The sequence below is a fragment of the Salmo salar genome, chromosome ssa12 (genome assembly GCF_905237065.1).
Source record: "Salmo salar chromosome ssa12, Ssal_v3.1, whole genome shotgun sequence".
In the NCBI taxonomy this organism is placed as follows: Eukaryota; Metazoa; Chordata; class Actinopteri; order Salmoniformes; family Salmonidae; genus Salmo; species Salmo salar.
The window spans coordinates 33,345,572-33,364,876 of record NC_059453.1 but is presented as its reverse complement, the minus strand read 5'-3'; the positions used below and the strand labels follow the sequence as shown (position 1 = coordinate 33,364,876).

The window sequence follows — 19,305 nt, the reverse complement described above, 5'->3', positions numbered from 1 at the left end:
ACTTGAAGAGAAACTACATATCAGTCATATCATAGTCAGTGCTTGACTTGGCTAAAATGTATTTATTATGGAGTTCCTGCACCTAAATTCAGCGCCCAAAATGGGTACCGGCACCTATTTCGCCTAAGTCAAGCACTGATCATAGGCATCACATTTTTATTCATTATCAATGTGTTATGTATGGTTTATTAGGGACAGTTCGACATTTACTGTGGGGGGAGGGTCATATTTTCACATGACCCTCCCCTAATGTTTACATCACAAATAACAATAACAGTACTGCCCTACAAAGGCAACACAGTATCTATGTTTTTTTTTTACTGCAAAATCTGACTTCAAAGTCTTTTTCTGTCTAGACAGACAGCAATTTCTGATATATTCTGATCAACTGGCTTGTTCTTCTGTCAGGAAAATAAATACCACACTGGCACGCCCTGATTTGTTTCACTTGTGCTTGTCTCCACCCCCTTCCAGGTGTCACCCATCTTCCCCACTTATCCCAGGGGTATTTATACCTGTGGTTTCTGTCTGTCTGTGCCAGTTTGTCTTGTTTGTTATAGTCAACAAGTGGTTTCTTAGCTTCTGGGTTGCACAAGTATCGCTTTTCGTCCTGGTTTTGACCTTTGCCTGTCCTGACTCTGAGCCCTCCTACCTGACCACTCTACCTGACCACTCTGTCTGAGCCTGCCTGCTGTCCTGTACCTTTGCCGCTATTCTGGATTATCGATCCCTGCCTGCCTTGACCTGTTTCCCTGCCCCTGTTGTTGCTATAAACATTGTTACTTTTACAGTCTGCACTTGGGCCTTACCTGAAACCTGATACCACATTAATCAGATAATACCTGGCCATTACAAAAGATCCAAGATTTTTTTACCAAATTCGTAGTAACTGCATTTTGCCTTTGTAGGGCAGGTTAGCGACCCTATGTTTATAAACGTGGATATCGACTTTGCCACTGCAGCATGCTTTTGTGGCAGAGTCGATGCCATGCAGTCCTATGGCCAGAAGGTTGAGGGTTTGCCGGCCACCACAGACGAGCCCACTTTCCTTTCCTATTTCATTAGGCTTACACTGTGGTCAGAGCCAGCTGAAGACAATGATTAGCTAGCGGGAAATCAGATGTTCAACATTGTGATGCCATATTTCTAATTATATAAACTATATGCAATGGATTTTCCACCAACAGGTTTCTGTGTCAGTGCAACATAACCAATAAACAAAGTGTACCGACTTCAGGCACTTCAATATCATGATTTGAGTTTTCAACACCACAATAAATAGACCATGTCGATCCCGAAAACCAGAAAATACATCCCTCCCCACCTTGTAGGCTCACCAAGTATCGAAGACTTGTCTTGACAATCTCCGAATGTCATTAAACTTTTTTTTGTGTTTTGTAACAGATGTCTCTTTCCATTAACCAAATGGCCACTGCACAGTTTGGAGATTGATTGATTGATTGATTGATCTGTCAGTTAACGTATTTCCATTGTGGTCGATATTTTTTTACATACATACACAAGTAGATACATACTGTACATAGATACAGACACATTGCAGAGATGCAGACAAAAAAGGTTGTACTGTTCACACATTAGCCAGCTTTTAACATTCTTTTAAACAGTGGTTATGGTCGGTATGGCTTTGAGTTGCTGTGGTAGTTTGTTCCACTCAACAACGCTGGTATATAAAAACGTGTTCTTACCAGATAGACGCTTATTTTTAAAACAGTGAATATTAGAGTCTCTGCCTCTGATATAATGCTGGAGGACATTACTGACAAATGAAAAATAGTTGGATAGGTACCTGGGGGCTGAGTCTGTGATAATGCTGTGGACTAGCCCAAATTGAATTAATAGTACTCTTTTTTTCTCTTCTCCACAGATAGCCAGCCTAGCTGCTTAAAATGCTCGACATCGAGATGAGTGTGACTAGGGAGTTACAATTACAATTCTTGCAAGCTTGTTTTGGCTGGTCTGTAGCTTTTTTTTTTTTTTTTACCTTTGGGGCTGCTGGTGAACCATGATGTGCAGGCATAATCAAAGTGAAACTGAACTGGCAGACTTGCCATAGCCTTTAGGGTGTCTATATAGCTAGGTTTCCATCCAATTGGCAACAGATTTTCATGCTATCATTCTAAAATCTGCATAAAAAAAAGATGCACATTTTCCTATCAGAGTTGTGTGTCCAAATTGACTTGTTGCGGATAAAAGTCTGTGCATAAATAGGTAGTGCACATAAAAAAAAACTTTTCGGTTAAATTCCCATGTATCGGAAAAAAATTACAAATTAAATGGGTTTTCAACTCTAGGCCTAATGATGGATTTGTCACAAAAGAATGTTGCGTAGGTATAGCTAATGTGCCCATTCTGGTATTGGCACATGCGCTCTATCCAATAGCTCGCAGATATAGTGCAGGTATAGCCCACCTACATGATGGGATTATTATGGACAAAATTGCGAGATTATTTTGATTTGTCAAATGTCAGCCAAACTCATCACCGTGCACTTTCACCACCATGTGAAGTTCATTATAACTTATGTAATTTGTTGCCTAATAAACTGCATTCTTTCCTGAGTCCTAGTGGGAGGACCACACAACATATCACAAAAGCATTCCCAACGCCATTTCTCGAATAATGAATTTTACTGACACAAAAAGATCCCACCTTGTTTAGCGTATTTTGTTCTGTCAACATTTGGAAAGTTTGCCAAATAAATGTTCTGTTTCCCATTCATTTTTTTTATCCAACATGTCCTTTACTCGCATAAAACGGTTGGCTGGATACCTGGTTAATGTCAAACCATTTTGAGGATGCTGGAGTTATATTCTGGTCGAACGTGTGTATGCCTACAGGAGACTTTTCATTGTGACTGGTTGTGTTTATGCCACATATAAAAGGTAATACATTTGAAAGTAAAATGATTGTATTGAAGGGTTAGATTGCGTGAGGAATAGCCGCTCGGACTGGAAAGGAATGCGTTTTAAACTTTCCTGAATAACTGGGCCTGTCGGGAGCATATGTGGCCACATTATCACCACTTGGGAGAATGATGATCTGCAACAGACTCTCAGTATCAGAAGTAAATATACAACCAGACTGGCCTGCTACTGTTCCTTTTTAGACCTTCATAAACTATTGAGAGTATACCCACAGCAGATCCACATGGAATGAAACATTCACATTTTTATTTTACATAACTAGGCAGGTCAGTTAAGAACAAATTCTTATTTTCAACAACAGCCTATGAACAGTGGGTTAACTGCCTTGTTCAGGGGCAGAATGACAGATTTGTACCTCGTCAGCTCGGGGATTTGAACTTGCAACCTTTCAATTGCTAGCCCAACACTCTGTGAGCGGCTACCCTGCCGCTCACAGAGCTTTTGCGCTGTTATTCTAATGACATTTTCACTGCAGCCTAGAGTAGAATTTTTGTACTCACTTTAAAACAATAAAGCAATTATTGATCGCATTGTGGTGTTGTAGGCTGTACTATGTAGGATTGTATTGTCCCTAAACAAGATCAATAGGGGAGCTGCATGCTGCAATGATGCCTCTCCGCTGCCTCTCAGCTATTCATATTTGTTCTTGTGGATTCATATTATAAATCGATGCCGTTTTGAATGCTTTTATGTGTGGTATGATGGCTATTGCAGATCTGGACAAACGATCCACCTACCGCTATTGTCACTGAATGGTGGATAGAGGGCAGGATAAACAGTTAGACTGCTAGACTACATTGACCTGTGGTATAGTAAAAATGAGCACATGGAAAAGCGTAGTGCATACGGGAAGTACCAAAACACCTTAATATAGGGGAGGGTGCAAGCAGATGAGGAAATTTGGCTAGGATGGAAGAAATTATATAGCAAATGGAAACCAAGGGAAAAATGGACTACCCCCCCCCCCACATATTCTACTACAGTTGTCTACGACCTCAGTGCTTTCCTCTCCCAATTCCTAAAAAGTATCTACGTCCCACTATTGTCCTCATATTTATGATTAGGTTGTAGGCCTAAGCCGATCACATATTGGTCACTGTGTAACAAATAGTTAGCCTTGTAGCAGTCGTAAGGGCAGGACTTCAGCAGAAGGCAAGACGGCTGTTAGTGCTCAAAGTGTTGATGTAAATAGTTGTCTTGGTGATCCGAAGGTGTTATGTAATGCTAAATATCAAGCTAATACATTGGTAGCAGATTAACAATATATACATTGGGCAATGGTCAAAATAAATATCATCTGAATCAGGCTTAACCTATTCTATCTGAAAGACACAGGTAGGGCAAGACTGCACAGCCGCCCATTTAGAAACCAAATCGAATTCGAATTACCATAATGAAACCTTTCATACAGCTGATACATGTTATGCTTCTGAATCATTGTAGTGTGGGTGTACTGTCTGTGTGTATGTGTACTGAGTGAAAGTTATCCTTCAACTCAAGAGTAAATATGCATGTGCTTTGAACTTTGGGTTCAATCAATGGAAGTCTATTTCAGACGATCTGATTGGATCAGACTTTCATGGTATTTGAACTGACCACCTACATTTTTCACCGTCCACTGCCGGGAGAACGGACCAAAGTTGTATCCACCACTTTGTGTTTAGTCAAATCTAGAAGATGAACCCAAACCTGGCTTTGCTGCTGCTCTGCCAGCTTGCCTTGTATACGTCAGTGACATCCAAGAACGGTACGGTTAAAAATATTTGATTAAGGCAGTATTTCAATTACAGAATATATATTACACAAGATGCTTTAGCTGTATTTACATTTACATTTAAGTCATTTAGCAGACGCTCTTATCCAGAGCGACTTACAAATTGGTGCATTATTTCATATGTGCTTTTATATAATTTACAGCGTAACATTGTTTGTCTATCAATATTCCCATTTATCCTCAGTATGTGGCCACCCGCCCGTGACCGACGGTATGGATACACTGGGCCTAAAGCATGTGTATGAGATTGGAAAAGAGGTGACCCTGGCGTGTGAGCGTGGATACACACCTGTGAAAGCCAAGACTGCCAGTATCACCTGCTCAGCCTCGGGAGAGTGGACCAAACTGGACCTTGTGTGTTCTCGTAAGTTCCACCCAATTCACAAAACATCCATTACATAATGTGAAGCGTAAATTCAGGTAAATTGTTGGGTTTTCCAGAAATCCTGGTTGGAGGATTCCAGATTTCCTGCTTATTAGTCCCTGATACAAGGAATCTTCCAACTGGGATTTCTGGAAAACCTTGGAATTTGGGAATGTTTTTGAGAATTTTGGAACCCTAAAGTCACCTATACAGTACTATGGACAGTCCATACTTTAGCAAGGGGCTAGGGATATGGGAATACATTTTTCTTAACAACATAAAAGGCATAAATCATATCCACGTGAATCTTATACATTTTTGACACAGCAAAGATGTGTCCTCTCCCCAAGCCTATGCAAAAGCCAGGGATGATTGACGTGCCATTCAAGAGTGTACTCAACTACACATGTGATGATGGGTGAGGGAAATACAGTGTGGTTTAGTTCTGACTTCATTTAGCTGACTCTGCATCTCAGACCAATAAGAATTTGTGTTCTGCAGGTACGTCATGATAGGAGCCAATGAGAGTGTGTGTTTACACGACGGTACCCTCAGTGCACCACCACCAATGTGTAAAGGTATACCATACCTCAAGAATGTAACCTTGCTTTTCTCCATTGTTTGTCTAAATATGAAAATATAGTCTCAATTATTTCAAATATTTATTCCCTGCAGCTGTGAGTTGTGCTCTGCCTCAAGCACCTAAGCATGGTAAAATTGTCTATGACAATAAGAAGTTCACTGGCGATGAAATCCAGTACGGACAGAGTTGGACATATGAGTGTTTGCCGCCAAGAGCTCCCATTGGCAACGAGAGAGGATCATGCCTGGCCAGTGGAAACGTGACTGAGCCACCGGTATGCAAGGGTAGGTGCAGACAGTGGCAGCCTAAGCCAAATGGTTTGTGAACAAATCTCATTGGTTGAGAAGTTTTTGAGTGACATCTGGTTGAACCACTGATAAATTATCAATGTTCGTTTAGGTCACATTATTACATGGGTCTAGCCTTTTGGGGGCCCTACTTGAGATTTGGTTGGCCCCCCAAATGTTTATAGTTAATTCTCTGCAATTCTACCCAATTTGCCATGGGGTGGAGATCATTTTAAAAAAAAGTTTTAACGCTAATTTCCTGCAGTTCAACACATTTTGCCATTACTTATGCCATGTTGATGATATCTGAGTGAGTGAGAGTGACTAACAAAATCATAAGGGGCCCCTTGGAGGTCAGGGCCCCTGGGCACGTGCCTTGCGTGCCTGGTCAGTTTTCGGACAGATAGCTGGCTAGACTAATTTACCAATCTTTGTTAGCTGACATGGCTAATTGAGTGATGCACAACCAAATTTTGAACCTGCACCTTGTGTATTCTATTATCCTAACTCTCAACAGTAAGTTGAGACCCCAAATTAATACCCCAAAATAAATAGAAATAAAATAAAATATGGGGGCCCCTAGCGGCATGGGAACCGCTTATGCCTGGAGCCGGCTCTGACGATGATTCTCTAAAATGGTTATTGTTAACTGTTCATCCACTCCAAGTGATGATAATTGATCAATTTGCATAATCCTGTCTTCCTCTGTTTATGCCTTAATTTAAAAACATGTAATTTAGATTAACCCTGACAATATTACTTGAAATAGGTTATTGCATTGTTAATACACTTTCACTAGCCCATGAATTTTCTGACCTGTGGCAGAGGTGAGTTGCTCCATCCCACCAACGATAGACCACGGCATCATCACCTTTGCTGTGATGAGGGAGGTTGGCTACAAGGAGAAGGTCAAGTACCAGTGCCAGGAACACTACGTTCTGGACGGCTCTGAGGAAATACAGTGTCAGAATACAGGCAACTGGTCCACTTTGCCCGTTTGTAGAGGTGAGTCAATGAGTCAGTGTAGGGTGAAGTTGCCCTTAGACCCTGATCTTCGGTCAGTTTTGCATTTCCCTCACTAATGGTTAAGGTTAGGATTGGGGAGGGGAAGCTGACCCTATAACTGTACATAGAGGAGGCTGGTGGGAGGAGCTAAAGGAGGACGAGCTCATTGTAATGGCTGGAATGGTTTAAATCGAACCGTATCAAAACACATCAAACATATGGAAACCACATGTTTGACTCTGTTCCGTCTATTCCATTTCCGCCGTTACAATGAGCATGTCCTCCTATAGCGCCTCCCACCAGCCTCCTCTGCTGTACATAGGGGAAAGTTCACACCCGAGCCATTGAGTCATAGAAAAGGTTGCACTGTTGTTACTCTTGTGGGAATGTCACTTGATGTGTATCAGCAACCATTTATTTCATCTTTGATGACTGAAATGATTGCGTAATGAGAGCGTACTGCCGTTGTGCCTTTGAGCAAGGCACTGCATTCCCGAAACTTCTCCGGGGTCGCTGCTGTGTGGCTGACCATGTGTTGCTCCCAACCTATTGTGTACGTGGTGTGTCAGGTTGGGTACTGATACAGAAGAAAATGAAGAATCTCCATGATCTATTTCATTTCATTCTATTCCAATTCTATTCAATTCTAAACTGAGAGTCATGTTGCTTTGCTTGTCTTCGCTTTACTGCAGCCCCCTGTAAAGTTAACATCAACAGAGGTCGCATCTTTTACAACGCCAAGAAGATCTGGATTGGGGATCTGAAACCCAATAGAATCCTTCACGGGGAGTCTGTTGTGTTCTACTGTCTGAACAAGGAGCTGAAGTGTGGCAGTCCAGTAGCAAGTCAGTGCATCGACGGCACACTCAATACCCCAGAATGTTTTAAAGGTGAGGCCTGTCGTACCAAAATAACATGGTCACGTTCATTATGGCATTTTACAACGTAAATCAAAAATGAGTGTTTCTTATTGGACACGAGTTGTAGTCTCTCCATGTTTCAGTCCATTTTCTTCCGTTTGATGACTAATGAACACGACCCAGAGTAAAATGTGTTGCGGTCACATTTTCAAAGCTTCCCAAACGCTGCTTAGTTGAGTCCTTAATATTCTCACAACTAAAATGCCAAATGTGTTTGTGTGTCTGTCTTTCTCTTAGAACCAGGCAAGATGGAGTACACCCTTAAGCCCAAATCACTTCCATCTGAGATTGCGATGTGTCCTACCGACCTAACAAAATAAACACAATACGAAGAGGAAAAATAGGGCAAATAAATTACAAATAAATATAACTTTTTAAAAATGATCTGTTTTAACAGTCTATTACTTTGTGTCCAAATAATCCAGCCTTGCTTTGCTAATAACCTTTAATGAGCCTGAATTTGAGTGCCTGTTTAGTATAGTACATGATACCTGAAAACAACACTAGATGTCAGTATAGGATTACAGTATTTGGAAGCGCTGCTCATACACAAAGGGCTCTGCAGTTTTTGGGAGAAAAACAAGTTACTTTTTAACTAAGAGTAAACAAACCTTTATTTTGACTTGAACTCGGTATCTGATCGAACTCTTGCAATTTTGCAACAAGAACATCAAACACAAACTGTATGGGATTACAAATGCATGTCCTACAGGTTAACAGATAAAATCACACAAACAAAGATTCATAGTAGTAGGTCTGCGTATGTAGAGCTACACCACTGCATCATCTAGCCACATCAATGTTATAGTGCTAGAATATTTTCAGTCCACTGTATTGTACCACATAAATGGATTGAAAGCAGATTCTATTTTGCAACAATGATTTGGTGAAGAGAACTGGTGATGTTGATGTGTACTAGGAATAGGGGTGGGGCATATAACCAGTAAGGTTCACAAAGGTCTGGTGTTTTACGGTAAATTACAAAAATAGTAAGAGACGCAGAGGTTGCCTCATTCTGCGTCGTCATCGACCCTTATCTATTTACTTTGAGTAACATAAAAAGTTGGGAGCTCCAACGATATTCCGATTTTTACCCTTGAAAGCAGAGAGGAGAGACACTCTCTCCACACCACAGACAATGGCCCCAAGTCTGTCTTTGCTGCTGATCTGTCTGCTTGCCTTGTATACACCAGTGACATCCAAGAAAGGTACAGTATCTACTATAACGGTATCTACACTGAACAAAAATATTAACGCAACATGCAACAATTTCAACGATTTTACTGAGTTTCAGTTCATATAAGGAAATCAGTACATTGAAATATATTCCTTAGGTACTAATCTATGGATTTTAGATGACTGGGAATACAGATACAGCCTCTTCAATGGCTTTGTGAAGTTGCTGGATATTGGCGGCACCATTTCCTTCGAATAGAGTTGATCAGGCTGTTGATTGTGGCCTGTGGAATGTTGTCCCAAGTCTCTTCAATGGCTTTGTGAAGTTGCTGGATATTGGTGGGAACTGGAACACGTTGTCGTACATGTCGATCCAGAGCATTCCAAACAGGCTCAATGGGTGACATGTCTGGTGAGTATGCAGGCCATGAAAGAACTGGGACATTCTTAGCTTCCAGGAATTTTGAACAGATCCTTGCGACATGGGGCCATGCATTATCATGCTGAAACATGAGATGATGACGCCAGATGAATGGCACGACAATGGGCCTTGCCACAATATCTCTTTGTATTCATATTGTCATGGATAAAATGCAATTGTGTTCATTGTCTGTAGCTTGTGCCTGCCCATACCATAACTCCACCACCACCATGGGGCACTCTGGCAACGTTGACATCAACGAACCGCTCGCCTGCAAAACGCCATACACGCCCAATACAGTTGAAACCAGGATTCATCCTTGAAGAGCACACTTCTCCAGCATGCCAGTGGCTATCGAAGGTGAACATTGGTGATGCCAAACTGCAGTCAGGTCAAGGCCCTGGTGAGGACAACGAGCATTCGGATGAGCTTCCTTGAGACAGTTTCTGACAGTTTGTGCAGAAATTCTTTGGTTGTGCAAACCCACAATTTAATCAGCAGTCTGGGTGGCTGGTCTCAGACGATCCCGCAGGTGAAGATGCTGGATGTGGAGGTCCTGGGCTGACATGCTTACACGTGGTCTGCGGTTGTGAGGCCGGTTGGATGTACTGCCAAATTCTCTAAAAAGATGTTGGAGGCAGTTTATGGTAGAGAAATGTACATTCAATTGCACGCTCCATCAAAACTTGAGACATCTGGGTTGTGTGACAAAACTGCAGATTTTAGAGTGACCTTTTTTTCGTCTCCAGCACAAGATGCACCTGTTTAATGATCATGCTGTTTAATCAGCTTCTTGATATGCCACACCTGTCAGGTGGATGGATTATCTTGGCAAAGGAGAAATGCTCACTAACAGGGATGTAAACAAATTAGTGCAATACATTTGAGAGCAATAAGATTTTTGTACGTATGAAACATGGCTGGGATCTTTTATTTCAGCTCATGAAACATGGGACCAACACTTTACATGTTGCGTTTATATGTTTGTTCAGTATGTCCCAGTTTTGGCCTATTGACTTAGAAGCCGTTTGTGTTTCTGTGCTGTATGCTGTTCAATATTCCTACGTACTCTCAGAGTGTGTTTAGGCAAATGGGCTTGTGTTACATTGACGAATACTTTCAGTTACTGTAAGATGAAACAAAAAATACACTTTATTTTAATAGTCCACCTACCTTTTATGCTCAACAAACCATCACTAGACTACAAGTAACATGTCTGGGGAGTTGCACGGGCACTTCTTTGGTTAATCTGTGTCCATGTTTTTTTCTGTGTCTCTGTGTGTGTGTGTGTGTGTGTGTGTGTGTGTGTGTTTTATTGACCCATCCCGTTACCTGTCTGCCTCCGTTACCTCCCTCAGAATGTGGCCGCCCGTCCCTGGGTGACGGTATGGACCTGGAGGGGCTCCAGAGGGTGTACTCCCCCGGAGACGCGGTTTTGCTGTCGTGTAAACGAGGATATACACCCACCTCAGGCTCTCGCACAATCATCTGCACTGCTAGCGGACACTGGACCAAGTCTAGACTCAAGTGCTCAAGTTGGTCGCTGTTATAAAGTTTGACCAAAAACAGTAGTACTGTTCATGTATCATCATTTGATACTCAAAAAACATTCCATGTATTATCAGTTGATACTCAGTATAGTCCATGTATTGTCAGTTGATACTCAGTATATTCCATGTATTATCAGTTGATACTCAATATATTACAAGAATGGTCAGTTGATACTCAATATATTACAAGAATGGTCAGTTGATACTCAATATATTACAAGAATGATCAGTTGATACTCAATATATTACAAGAATGATCAGTTGATACTCAGTATATTCCATGTATTATCAGTTGATACTCAGTATATTCCATGTATTATCAGTTGATACTCAATATATTCCAAGTATGGTCAGTTGATACTCAATATATTACAAGAATGATCAGTTGATACTCAATATATTACAAGAATGATCAGTTGATACTCAGTATATTGCAAGTATTATCAGTTTATACTCAGTATATTACAAGTATTATCAGTTGATACTTAGTAAATTACAAGTATTATCAGTTGATCAGTTGGTATCCTTCACACTGGGGCCCCACAGGGGTGTGTGCTTAGGTCCCTTCTGTATTCATTTACATTTACATTACATTTACGTCATTTAGCAGACGCTCTTATCCAGAGCGACTTACAAATTGGTGCATTCACCTTATGAAATCCAGTGGAACAACCCCTTTACAATAGTACATCTATATAATTTTGTATTTTTTTGGGGGGGGGGTTAGAAGGATTACTTTATCCTATCCCAGGTATTCCTTAAAGAGGTGGGGTTTCAGGTGTCTCCGGAAGGTGGTGATTGACTCCGCTGTCCTGGCGTCGTGAGGGAGCTTGTTCCACATTTTACATTTTAGTCATTTAGCAGACGCTCTTATCCAGAGTGACTTACAGTAGTGAATGCATACATTTCATAAATTTTTTCTCCATACTGGTCCCCATTGGGGTGCCAGAGCAGCGAACAGTTTTGACTGGGCTGAGCGGGAACTGTGCTTCCGCAGAGGTAGGGGGGCCAGCAGGCCAGAGGTGGATGAACGCAGTGCCCTTGTTTGGGTGTAGGGACTGATCAGAGCCTGAAGGTACGGAGGTGCCGTTCCCCTCACAGCTCCGTAGGCAAGCACCATGGTCTTGTAGCAGATACGAGCTTCAACTGGAAGCCAGTGGAGTGTGCGGAGGAGCGGGTTGACGTGAGAGAACTTGGGAAGGTTGAACACCAGACGGGCTGCGGTGTTCTGGATGAGTTGTAGGGGTTTAATGGCACAGGCAGGGAGCCCAGCCAACAGCGAGTTGCAGTAATCCAGACGGGAGATGACAAGTGCCTGGATTAGGACCTGCGCCGCTTCCTGTGTAAGGCAGGGTCGTACTCTGCGAATGTTGTAGTGCATGAACCTACAGGATCGGGTCACTGCCTTGATGTTAGCGGAGAACGACAGGGTGTTTGTCCAGGGTCACGCCAAGGCTCTTAGCACTCTGGGAGGAGGACACAATGGAGTTGTCAACCATGTTGGCGAGATCATGGAATAGGCAGTCCTTCCCCGGGAGGAAGATCAGATCCGTCTTGCCGAGGTTCAGTTTGAGGTGGTGATCCGTCATCCACACTGATATGTCTGCCAGACATGCAGAGATGCGATTCGCCTCCTGGTTATCAGAAGGGGGAAAGGAGAAGATTAATTGTGTGTCGTCTGCGTAGCAATGACAGGAGAGACCGTGTGAGGATATGACAGAGCCAAGTGACTTGGTGTAAAGCGACAATAGGAGAGGGCCTAGAACTGAGCCCTGGGGGACACCAGTGGTGAGAGCACGTGGTGCGGAGACAGATTCTCGCCACGCCACCTGGTAGGAGCAACCTGTCAGGTAGGACGCAATCCAAGAGTGAGCCGCACCGGAGATGCCCAACTCGGAGAGGGTGGAGAGGAGGATATTCCCTGTGCACCCACGACTGTGTGGCCAAACACAACTCCAGCACCATCATTAAGTTTGCTGACGACACAACAGTGGTTGGTCTGATCACCGACAACGATGAGACGGCCTATAGGGAGTAGGTCAGAGAACTGGCAGTGTGGTGCCAGGACAGCAACCTTTCCCTCAATGTGAGCAAGACAAAGGAGCTGATTGCGGACTACAGGAAAGGCGGGCCGAACAGGCACCCATTAACGTCGACGGGGCTGTAGTGGAGAGCGGTCGAGAATTTCAAGTTCCTTTGTGTCCACATCACCAACGAACTAACATGGTCCAAACATACCAAGACAGTCCTGAAAAGGGCACGACAAAACGTTTTCCCCCTCAGGAGACTGAAAAGATTTGGCATGGGTCCCCAGATCCTCAAAAGTTTCTACAGCTGCACCCTCGAGAGCATCCTGACCGGTTGCATCACCGCCTGGTATGACAACTGCTCGACATCTGACCGTAAGGCACTACAGAGGGTAGTGCAAATGGCCCAGTACATCAGTGGGGCCAAGCTTCCTGCCATCCAGGACCTATATAATAGGCGGTGTCAGAGGAATGCCCATAAAATTGTCAGAGACTCCAGTCACCCAAGTTATAGACTCTTTTCTCTGCTACCGCACGGCAAGCGGTACCGGAGCGCCAAGTCTAGGACCAAAAGGCTCCTCAACAGCTTCTACCACCAAGCAATTAGACTGCTGAACAATTCATAAAAATCACCACCGGACATTTTACATTGACCCCCCCCCCCCCCCCCTTGTACACTGCTGCTACTCGCTGTTTGTTTGTTACCTATGCATGGTCACTTCGCCCCCACCTACATGTACAGATTACCTCAACTAGCCTGTACCCCCGCACACTGACTCTGCCCCCTGTGTATAGCCTTGTTATGGTTATTCTTATTGTGTTACCTTTTATTATTACTTTTTATTTTAGCCTACTTGGTAAATATTTTCTTCTTCTTGAACTGCACTGTTGGTTAAGAGCTTGTATGCATTTCACAGTAAAGCCTACACTTGTTGTATTCAGCGCATGTGGCAAATAGTTTGATTTGATTTTGATTTGATACTCATATTGATGGAACTGTTGAGCATTGCTGACTGATTATTTTTTTAACTTCTGATGCAGCAAAGAGTTGCTCTTTCCCAGAAACATTAGACCACGGAGACATGGAGCTTGTGGACATTGTCTACCAGAGTACCATCAACTACACCTGCCATGAGGGGTATTTACAAATTCTATTTTAGTGTTTCATTGACGAATGGTCACCTCTCCGTGCTGTCAAAGTCTACAACATGTTGTTGTATCAAACACCTGTAAAGTAGGTCAAAGTTGAAATCACTGTATACCCATACACCTAATATAGTGTCTACTTGATGTTTTTTTATTACATAATTTGACAGATTACGGTAATGTGGTCTACAGGTATATCCTGCAAGGAGCCAGTACCATTGAGTGCTTGTATGACGGACAATGGAGTGATCCACCACCAAAGTGTACACGTAAGTGTCTGCCTTATTCTGAAATGCATAGCTACTCTAGCACTTAACAGTAATGATTCAACATTATCTCGCATTGATAATGCATACAAACTCACAGTGATAATTACAGATCTATTAGCACAATGTAAATGTGGCCTTATTGCTGTAATTGTAAAGAGCATTCTACAATGTGTAAAACTGAGATTTGAATAATGGCTTTACTGTAGGCTATATTATTCATATTCATATGTTACATCATATGTCTCTGATAAAAATATAGAGAATATCACGTATTTAGATAAAATGTGCTTGATTAATGAGCATGTGAATGAAATCTCTCCTCTCTGTTAGCGGTGATATGTGGTCTTCCTCCAATACCTAAATATGGGAAAATAGTCTACGACACAAAGTTCACAGGCAACATAACTGTGTTTGGTTTTGGGGGGACCTACGAGTGTCTCCCTCCACTTGTCCTCATAGGCAATGAGAGGGGATCGTGCAGCGCTAACGGAGACTGGACTGAGCCACCAGAATGTAAAAGTAGGTACAGTATTATCAGTCAAAGTCTCTGATCTGTTGTATTGCTGCAGGTAGCCTAGAGCAGGGAGGGGTAACTTTGATGGTGGTGGGGGCTGGTTTGACTACCCGAGCCGACAAGGTGAAAAGCTGTCGATGTGCCCTTGAGCAAGGCACTTAACCCTAATTTGCCACAGGGGCGCTGTATGTGACAATAAAACATCTTTATATTTATTGCTGAACACTTCATGTCACCTCCATAAAAGGTGCAATTCATAACTTTTGTAAACTGAGGGGATGGTTATTGGCTCGTGTAACCGTTTGTTCATTTTTGTTTTGGCCAGATATGTTTGTGATACGTCTGAGGAAATGAAATGAAATACAAATTGCACCTTTTAAGTGGTAATAAATGACAAGTGATTTGCTTTGTGGATGAAGTTAAAGTGGTATTCTGAACACACACTAACCCTGACTGACCTATTTGTTTCCAGTGGTGACCTGTTCAGCTCCAACAGACATCCACAACGGCTTCATGACTATTCATGATAAGAGGGAGTACGGCTTCAAGGAGACTGTCAGATATGGATGTAATGTAGACTATGTCCTGGATGGGCCTGTGGAGATCGAATGTCTCAAAACAGGGGATTGGTCAATAAAGCCAGCTTGCAGGGGTAGAACCACCGATTTTGTGACAATTTTGTAATTTTGCTTTGTTTTATTACATTGTTTAACCAAACTTATTTGGTTACCTATCAATTCAGTGTTTTTGAATAGCTGAATGTTGCTGTTTTTGAAATTGTAAATTCTTCTTCATCATAATTTCCCTCTTTGTTCCACAGCTCCCTGCAAGGTAGGTATTACAAGAGGACGCATCCTTTACAATGAAAGGACATTTTGGATAAAGGATTTCGAGCCCAATAAAATCTTACATGCGGAAGTAATCTCGGTCTACTGTATGAACAAGGAAAAGAAGTGTGGCTATGCAGTGTCAACCCAGTGCATCGATGGAAAACTCAAGATCCCAGAATGCTTTGAAGGTGTATTTTTTTTCTTGCTGGCTATTTTCTCTCTCCAAAAAAATAACAACATTACCATTAAGTCTTAATGATGTGTGGGTGTTTTCCTTTCTAGAACCAAGTGATACACTCGACGATAATTCCCTACCAGCTGAGATAGCCCAGTGCTGAAACTCAACTGCGCATGACAAAGCAAATTGAGACCGAGAACATTGATTGCTTGAATTAAATGTCAGTAAAACCATGTGTATTTCTATGTAATGCTATGCACTTGTTCCTCAGAAAAAAAATTCTGTAGCGAACAAATTTTTACGATGAATAAAAAAAATACTGTTTTCTTGTATATTTGTAGATGATTTAACCCAACATCTTACCCAATAACAGTATACGTTCAATTTACAAATGATGTCACATGATGTCAGTGTTGTACAGCTGTGAGATACTCGGTCAGGTCAAGTGGTCAGGAAAATCTCAAACATGCATGTATGCGCACACACACACACACACACACACCAAACTCATTGCTACACCACAGTCACACACTATCGACAGACAACACATCAACTGACAAGTCAGCTCCCAAAATAATACATTTCTACTACAAAACAGAACTCTACCTTCCTATCAAGTGATTCATATCATAACCATACAGTCGACTGCAAGGTGGCCACAGTGCAACCCCATCCCGGTAACCCAAACCGCTTTGCATGTCTATTCTAACAGAGATTAGCCCTTTTTTTGCTCTTGCCCTGCTATGCGGTTGGTTTGATCCTCTGTCCTTGGCCGTCAGCTGGTGGTCAGAACTATTTCCCCCCCTCTCGCGGGGGCGGCCGGTTGATTGTACTGAGTCATGAGAACTGACTCTCCTTCCCCACTGGGGCAGCGAGGCAGGACATGAAAGAACTGCAGAGGCTGACTGTAGGTGGAGTCACAAGGGTTTCCAGTGGTTACTGAATGGAGGGAGGGAGACAGAGAGAGACAGAGAGAGATGGGGGGGTTGGTGTTGTAAGAGTACTTCAGACAGACAATTTGTTTCTGTTTACGTATCCCACCATAGAAAGAGAAAAGAGATAGAAAATACATTTCTTCATTGCCCCAGGACTTGCCACGACCGCACTTGAACAGTTTTCAGAACACTTCCAAACACGACAGCATGTTCACCAACCAACTATAGCCCGACACTAACTATTTCACACAAATGTATTCAACTTATTTCACAAACTATGAATCTGGACCAAATGTTGGCAAGGTTGCGGAGAAGTTCTTTAGATATTGACTTTAAATGAGGCCTGGTACGAGCGCTCCTCCATAACATGAATGCAATGCACTGCCATCCGTTAATAAACCCTTTTCTCCGTCTTTCTGAGGATGAAACAAGTCTCCCTGTTTCATGTTGTTTCCTCTTGATGCATTATTTATTGTTGTGAAGAGATGCACTTTATTAGTTGCTATCCGACTTCACATGCAGGCCGTTTGGTCTCTTTGAAACGTGTTTTCTGACTCCAAATGATTCTTGTCTTTCTCTCTCTCCCGTCTTTTGCTTTCTCTCTCTCTCTGTCTCTCTCTCTATCTCCTCTCGTTACTTGTTTGCTCTCTCGCTTTCTATCCCCCTTTTCTCTCTCGTCCCCTCTCTCAGTAACCCTCCGTGGCAAAAATCTATCCAAGTGAGATAAGTTGTGTCCTAAGGAGAGTAGATGTTGTTTCATGGTTGTTTCATGATCGTTTCATGGTTGAAGACACAACCACGCAGTATCCAGTAACTTTCCATCATTAGTATCATTAGCGGAAATGCGAGGCAGTAATGCGAGGCGGTAATGTGGGGCAAAGTCAGATCATTTGCTTGGAGTTATTTGAGTTGATGGAGAAGCAAGAATTGATGTTTTATGTATTAGAATGTGTTTTACGTGAGAGTTGATATGAATTGTTTGTTTCATACCGTACATGGCCACTAGTCAAGATGGTGAGCTACACCTGCCTGGGAAGCAAAAACACCCAGTGTTGGGTTGGGTTGAAGAGCAAGCTACAGGAGACATGAACAGGCTCCTGTGGTATGAATCGCTGATTGAACCCAACCCGAGCTAGCGATAGGATTTCTATCGGAAGCTACAAGCGAAGGAAAGGAGAAGAGTGGAAGAGTGGTTGGTGTAAGATTGAAATGATCAGAGAAATAGAATCTCATTCCATTCTAATCTGTATTCTGAGGTGTGGTGATGTATTACCTCAGGAGGCCTCCCGTCGTCCACCCCTGGTCTCTGCCATAGAGCATGCTGGGACATGGAGTCCAGTACACTTCGAAGGCCACCAGTCTAAGCAGTCCTAATTGATGGACAGAACAGCGTCTGTTCTCTCCCAGACACTCATTAAAGCTCCCTTCTTTGTCTATGGCTCATCTAGGGCGACAGATGCATCTACTGGCTATGGTTAATCCCACACAATGGTTATGGGAGGAAATAGGAGGAACATGTGGGTATGGAGTTCTGAAAGATAAATCAGTTTGACCGTTTTTTCATGGTGAATACTAGGATTTTGCGTTGGCGAGTTCCCAATGTGAATAGTCTGGGTAGCCATTTGACTAGATGTTCAGGAGTCTTATGGCTTGGGGGTAGAAGTTGTTTAGAAGCCTCTTGGACCTAGACTTGGCGCTCCGGTACCGCTTGCCATGTGGCAGCAGAGAGAACAGTCTATGACTAGGGTGGCTGGAGTCTTTGACAATTTTCAGGGCCTTCCTCTGACACAGCCTGGTATAGATGTCCTGGATGGCAGGAAGCTTGGCCCCAGTGAAGTACTGGGCCGTTCACATTACCCTCTGTAGTGCCTTGCGGTCGGAGGCCAAGCAGTTGCCGTACCAAGCAGTGATGCAACCAGTCAGGATGCTCTCAATGATGCAGCTGTAGAACCTTTTGAGGATCTGAGGACCCATGCCAAATCTTTTCAGTCTCCTGAGGGGGAATAGGTTTTGTCATGCCCGCTTCACGGCTGTCATGGTGTGCTTGGACCATGTTAGTCTGTTGGTGATGTGGACACCAAGGAACTTGAAGCTCTCAACCGGCTCCAATGCAGCCCCGTCGATGAGAATGGGGGCATGCTTGGTCCTCTTTTTCCTGTAGTCTACAATCATCTCCTTTGTCTTGATCACGTTGAGGGAGAGGTTGTTGTCCTGGCACCACATGGCCAGGTCTCTGACCTCCTCCCTATAGGCTGTCTCGTTGTTGTCGGTGATCAGGCCTATTACTGTTGTGTCATCGGCAAATGTAATGATGGTATTGGAGTTGTGCCTGGCCATGCAGTCATGAGTGAACAGGGAGTACAGGAGGGGGCTGAGCACGC

The 19,305-nt window shown here is 43.0% G+C and overlaps 2 protein-coding genes across 5 annotated transcripts; both read left to right on the top strand.

Moving 5' to 3' along the window:
- The first annotated feature begins 4,522 nt into the window (after positions 1-4,522).
- Positions 4,523-8,262, top strand: LOC106564884 (beta-2-glycoprotein 1). 2 transcript variants are annotated; one of them, XM_014131372.2, is made up of 8 exons: positions 4,523-4,692; positions 4,904-5,083; positions 5,411-5,501; positions 5,585-5,661; positions 5,759-5,950; positions 6,779-6,958; positions 7,651-7,848; positions 8,116-8,262. In XM_014131372.2, exons 1-8 carry the CDS (start codon positions 4,623-4,625, stop codon positions 8,196-8,198), a joined length of 1,071 nt encoding a protein of 356 aa, XP_013986847.1. In that variant the 5' UTR covers positions 4,523-4,622; the 3' UTR covers positions 8,199-8,262. The 2 variants fall into 2 exon arrangements, with proteins under 2 accessions (XP_013986847.1, XP_045547230.1); XM_045691274.1 differs by lacking the exon at positions 6,779-6,958.
- A 550-nt stretch (positions 8,263-8,812) lies between these two features.
- On the top strand, positions 8,813-16,321 carry LOC106564885 (beta-2-glycoprotein 1). Of its 3 annotated transcripts, XM_014131374.2 has the most exons (8): positions 8,814-9,086; positions 10,834-11,010; positions 14,094-14,190; positions 14,391-14,467; positions 14,798-14,986; positions 15,454-15,633; positions 15,802-15,999; positions 16,094-16,321. In XM_014131374.2, exons 1-8 carry the CDS (start codon positions 9,017-9,019, stop codon positions 16,147-16,149), a joined length of 1,044 nt encoding a protein of 347 aa, XP_013986849.1. In that variant the 5' UTR covers positions 8,814-9,016; the 3' UTR covers positions 16,150-16,321. The 3 variants fall into 3 exon arrangements, with proteins under 3 accessions (XP_013986848.1, XP_013986849.1, XP_045547231.1); XM_014131373.2 differs by having other exon boundaries at positions 8,813-9,086; positions 15,802-16,175; XM_045691275.1 differs by lacking the exon at positions 10,834-11,010 and having other exon boundaries at positions 8,853-9,086; positions 15,802-16,175.
- Positions 16,322-19,305: the final 2,984 nt, after the last annotated feature.

What these genes read in the sequence shown, in the direction of transcription:
- LOC106564884 (XM_014131372.2), top strand. Translation starts at nt 4,623, where the DNA reads ATGAACCCAAACCTGGCTTTGCTGCTGCTCTGCCAGCTTGCCTTGTAT. An exon ending in AACTACACATGTGATGATGG is followed by an intron (nt 5,502 to 5,584) that starts GTGAGGGAAATA and finishes TGTGTTCTGCAG; the next exon opens with GTACGTCATGATAGGAGCCA. An exon ending in TGAGCCACCGGTATGCAAGG is followed by an intron (nt 5,951 to 6,778) that starts GTAGGTGCAGAC and finishes GACCTGTGGCAG; the next exon opens with AGGTGAGTTGCTCCATCCCA.
- LOC106564885 (XM_014131373.2), top strand. Translation starts at nt 9,017, where the DNA reads ATGGCCCCAAGTCTGTCTTTGCTGCTGATCTGTCTGCTTGCCTTGTAT. An exon ending in GTCTAGACTCAAGTGCTCAA is followed by an intron (nt 11,011 to 14,093) that starts GTTGGTCGCTGT and finishes CTTCTGATGCAG; the next exon opens with CAAAGAGTTGCTCTTTCCCA. An exon ending in TCCACCACCAAAGTGTACAC is followed by an intron (nt 14,468 to 14,797) that starts GTAAGTGTCTGC and finishes CCTCTCTGTTAG; the next exon opens with CGGTGATATGTGGTCTTCCT.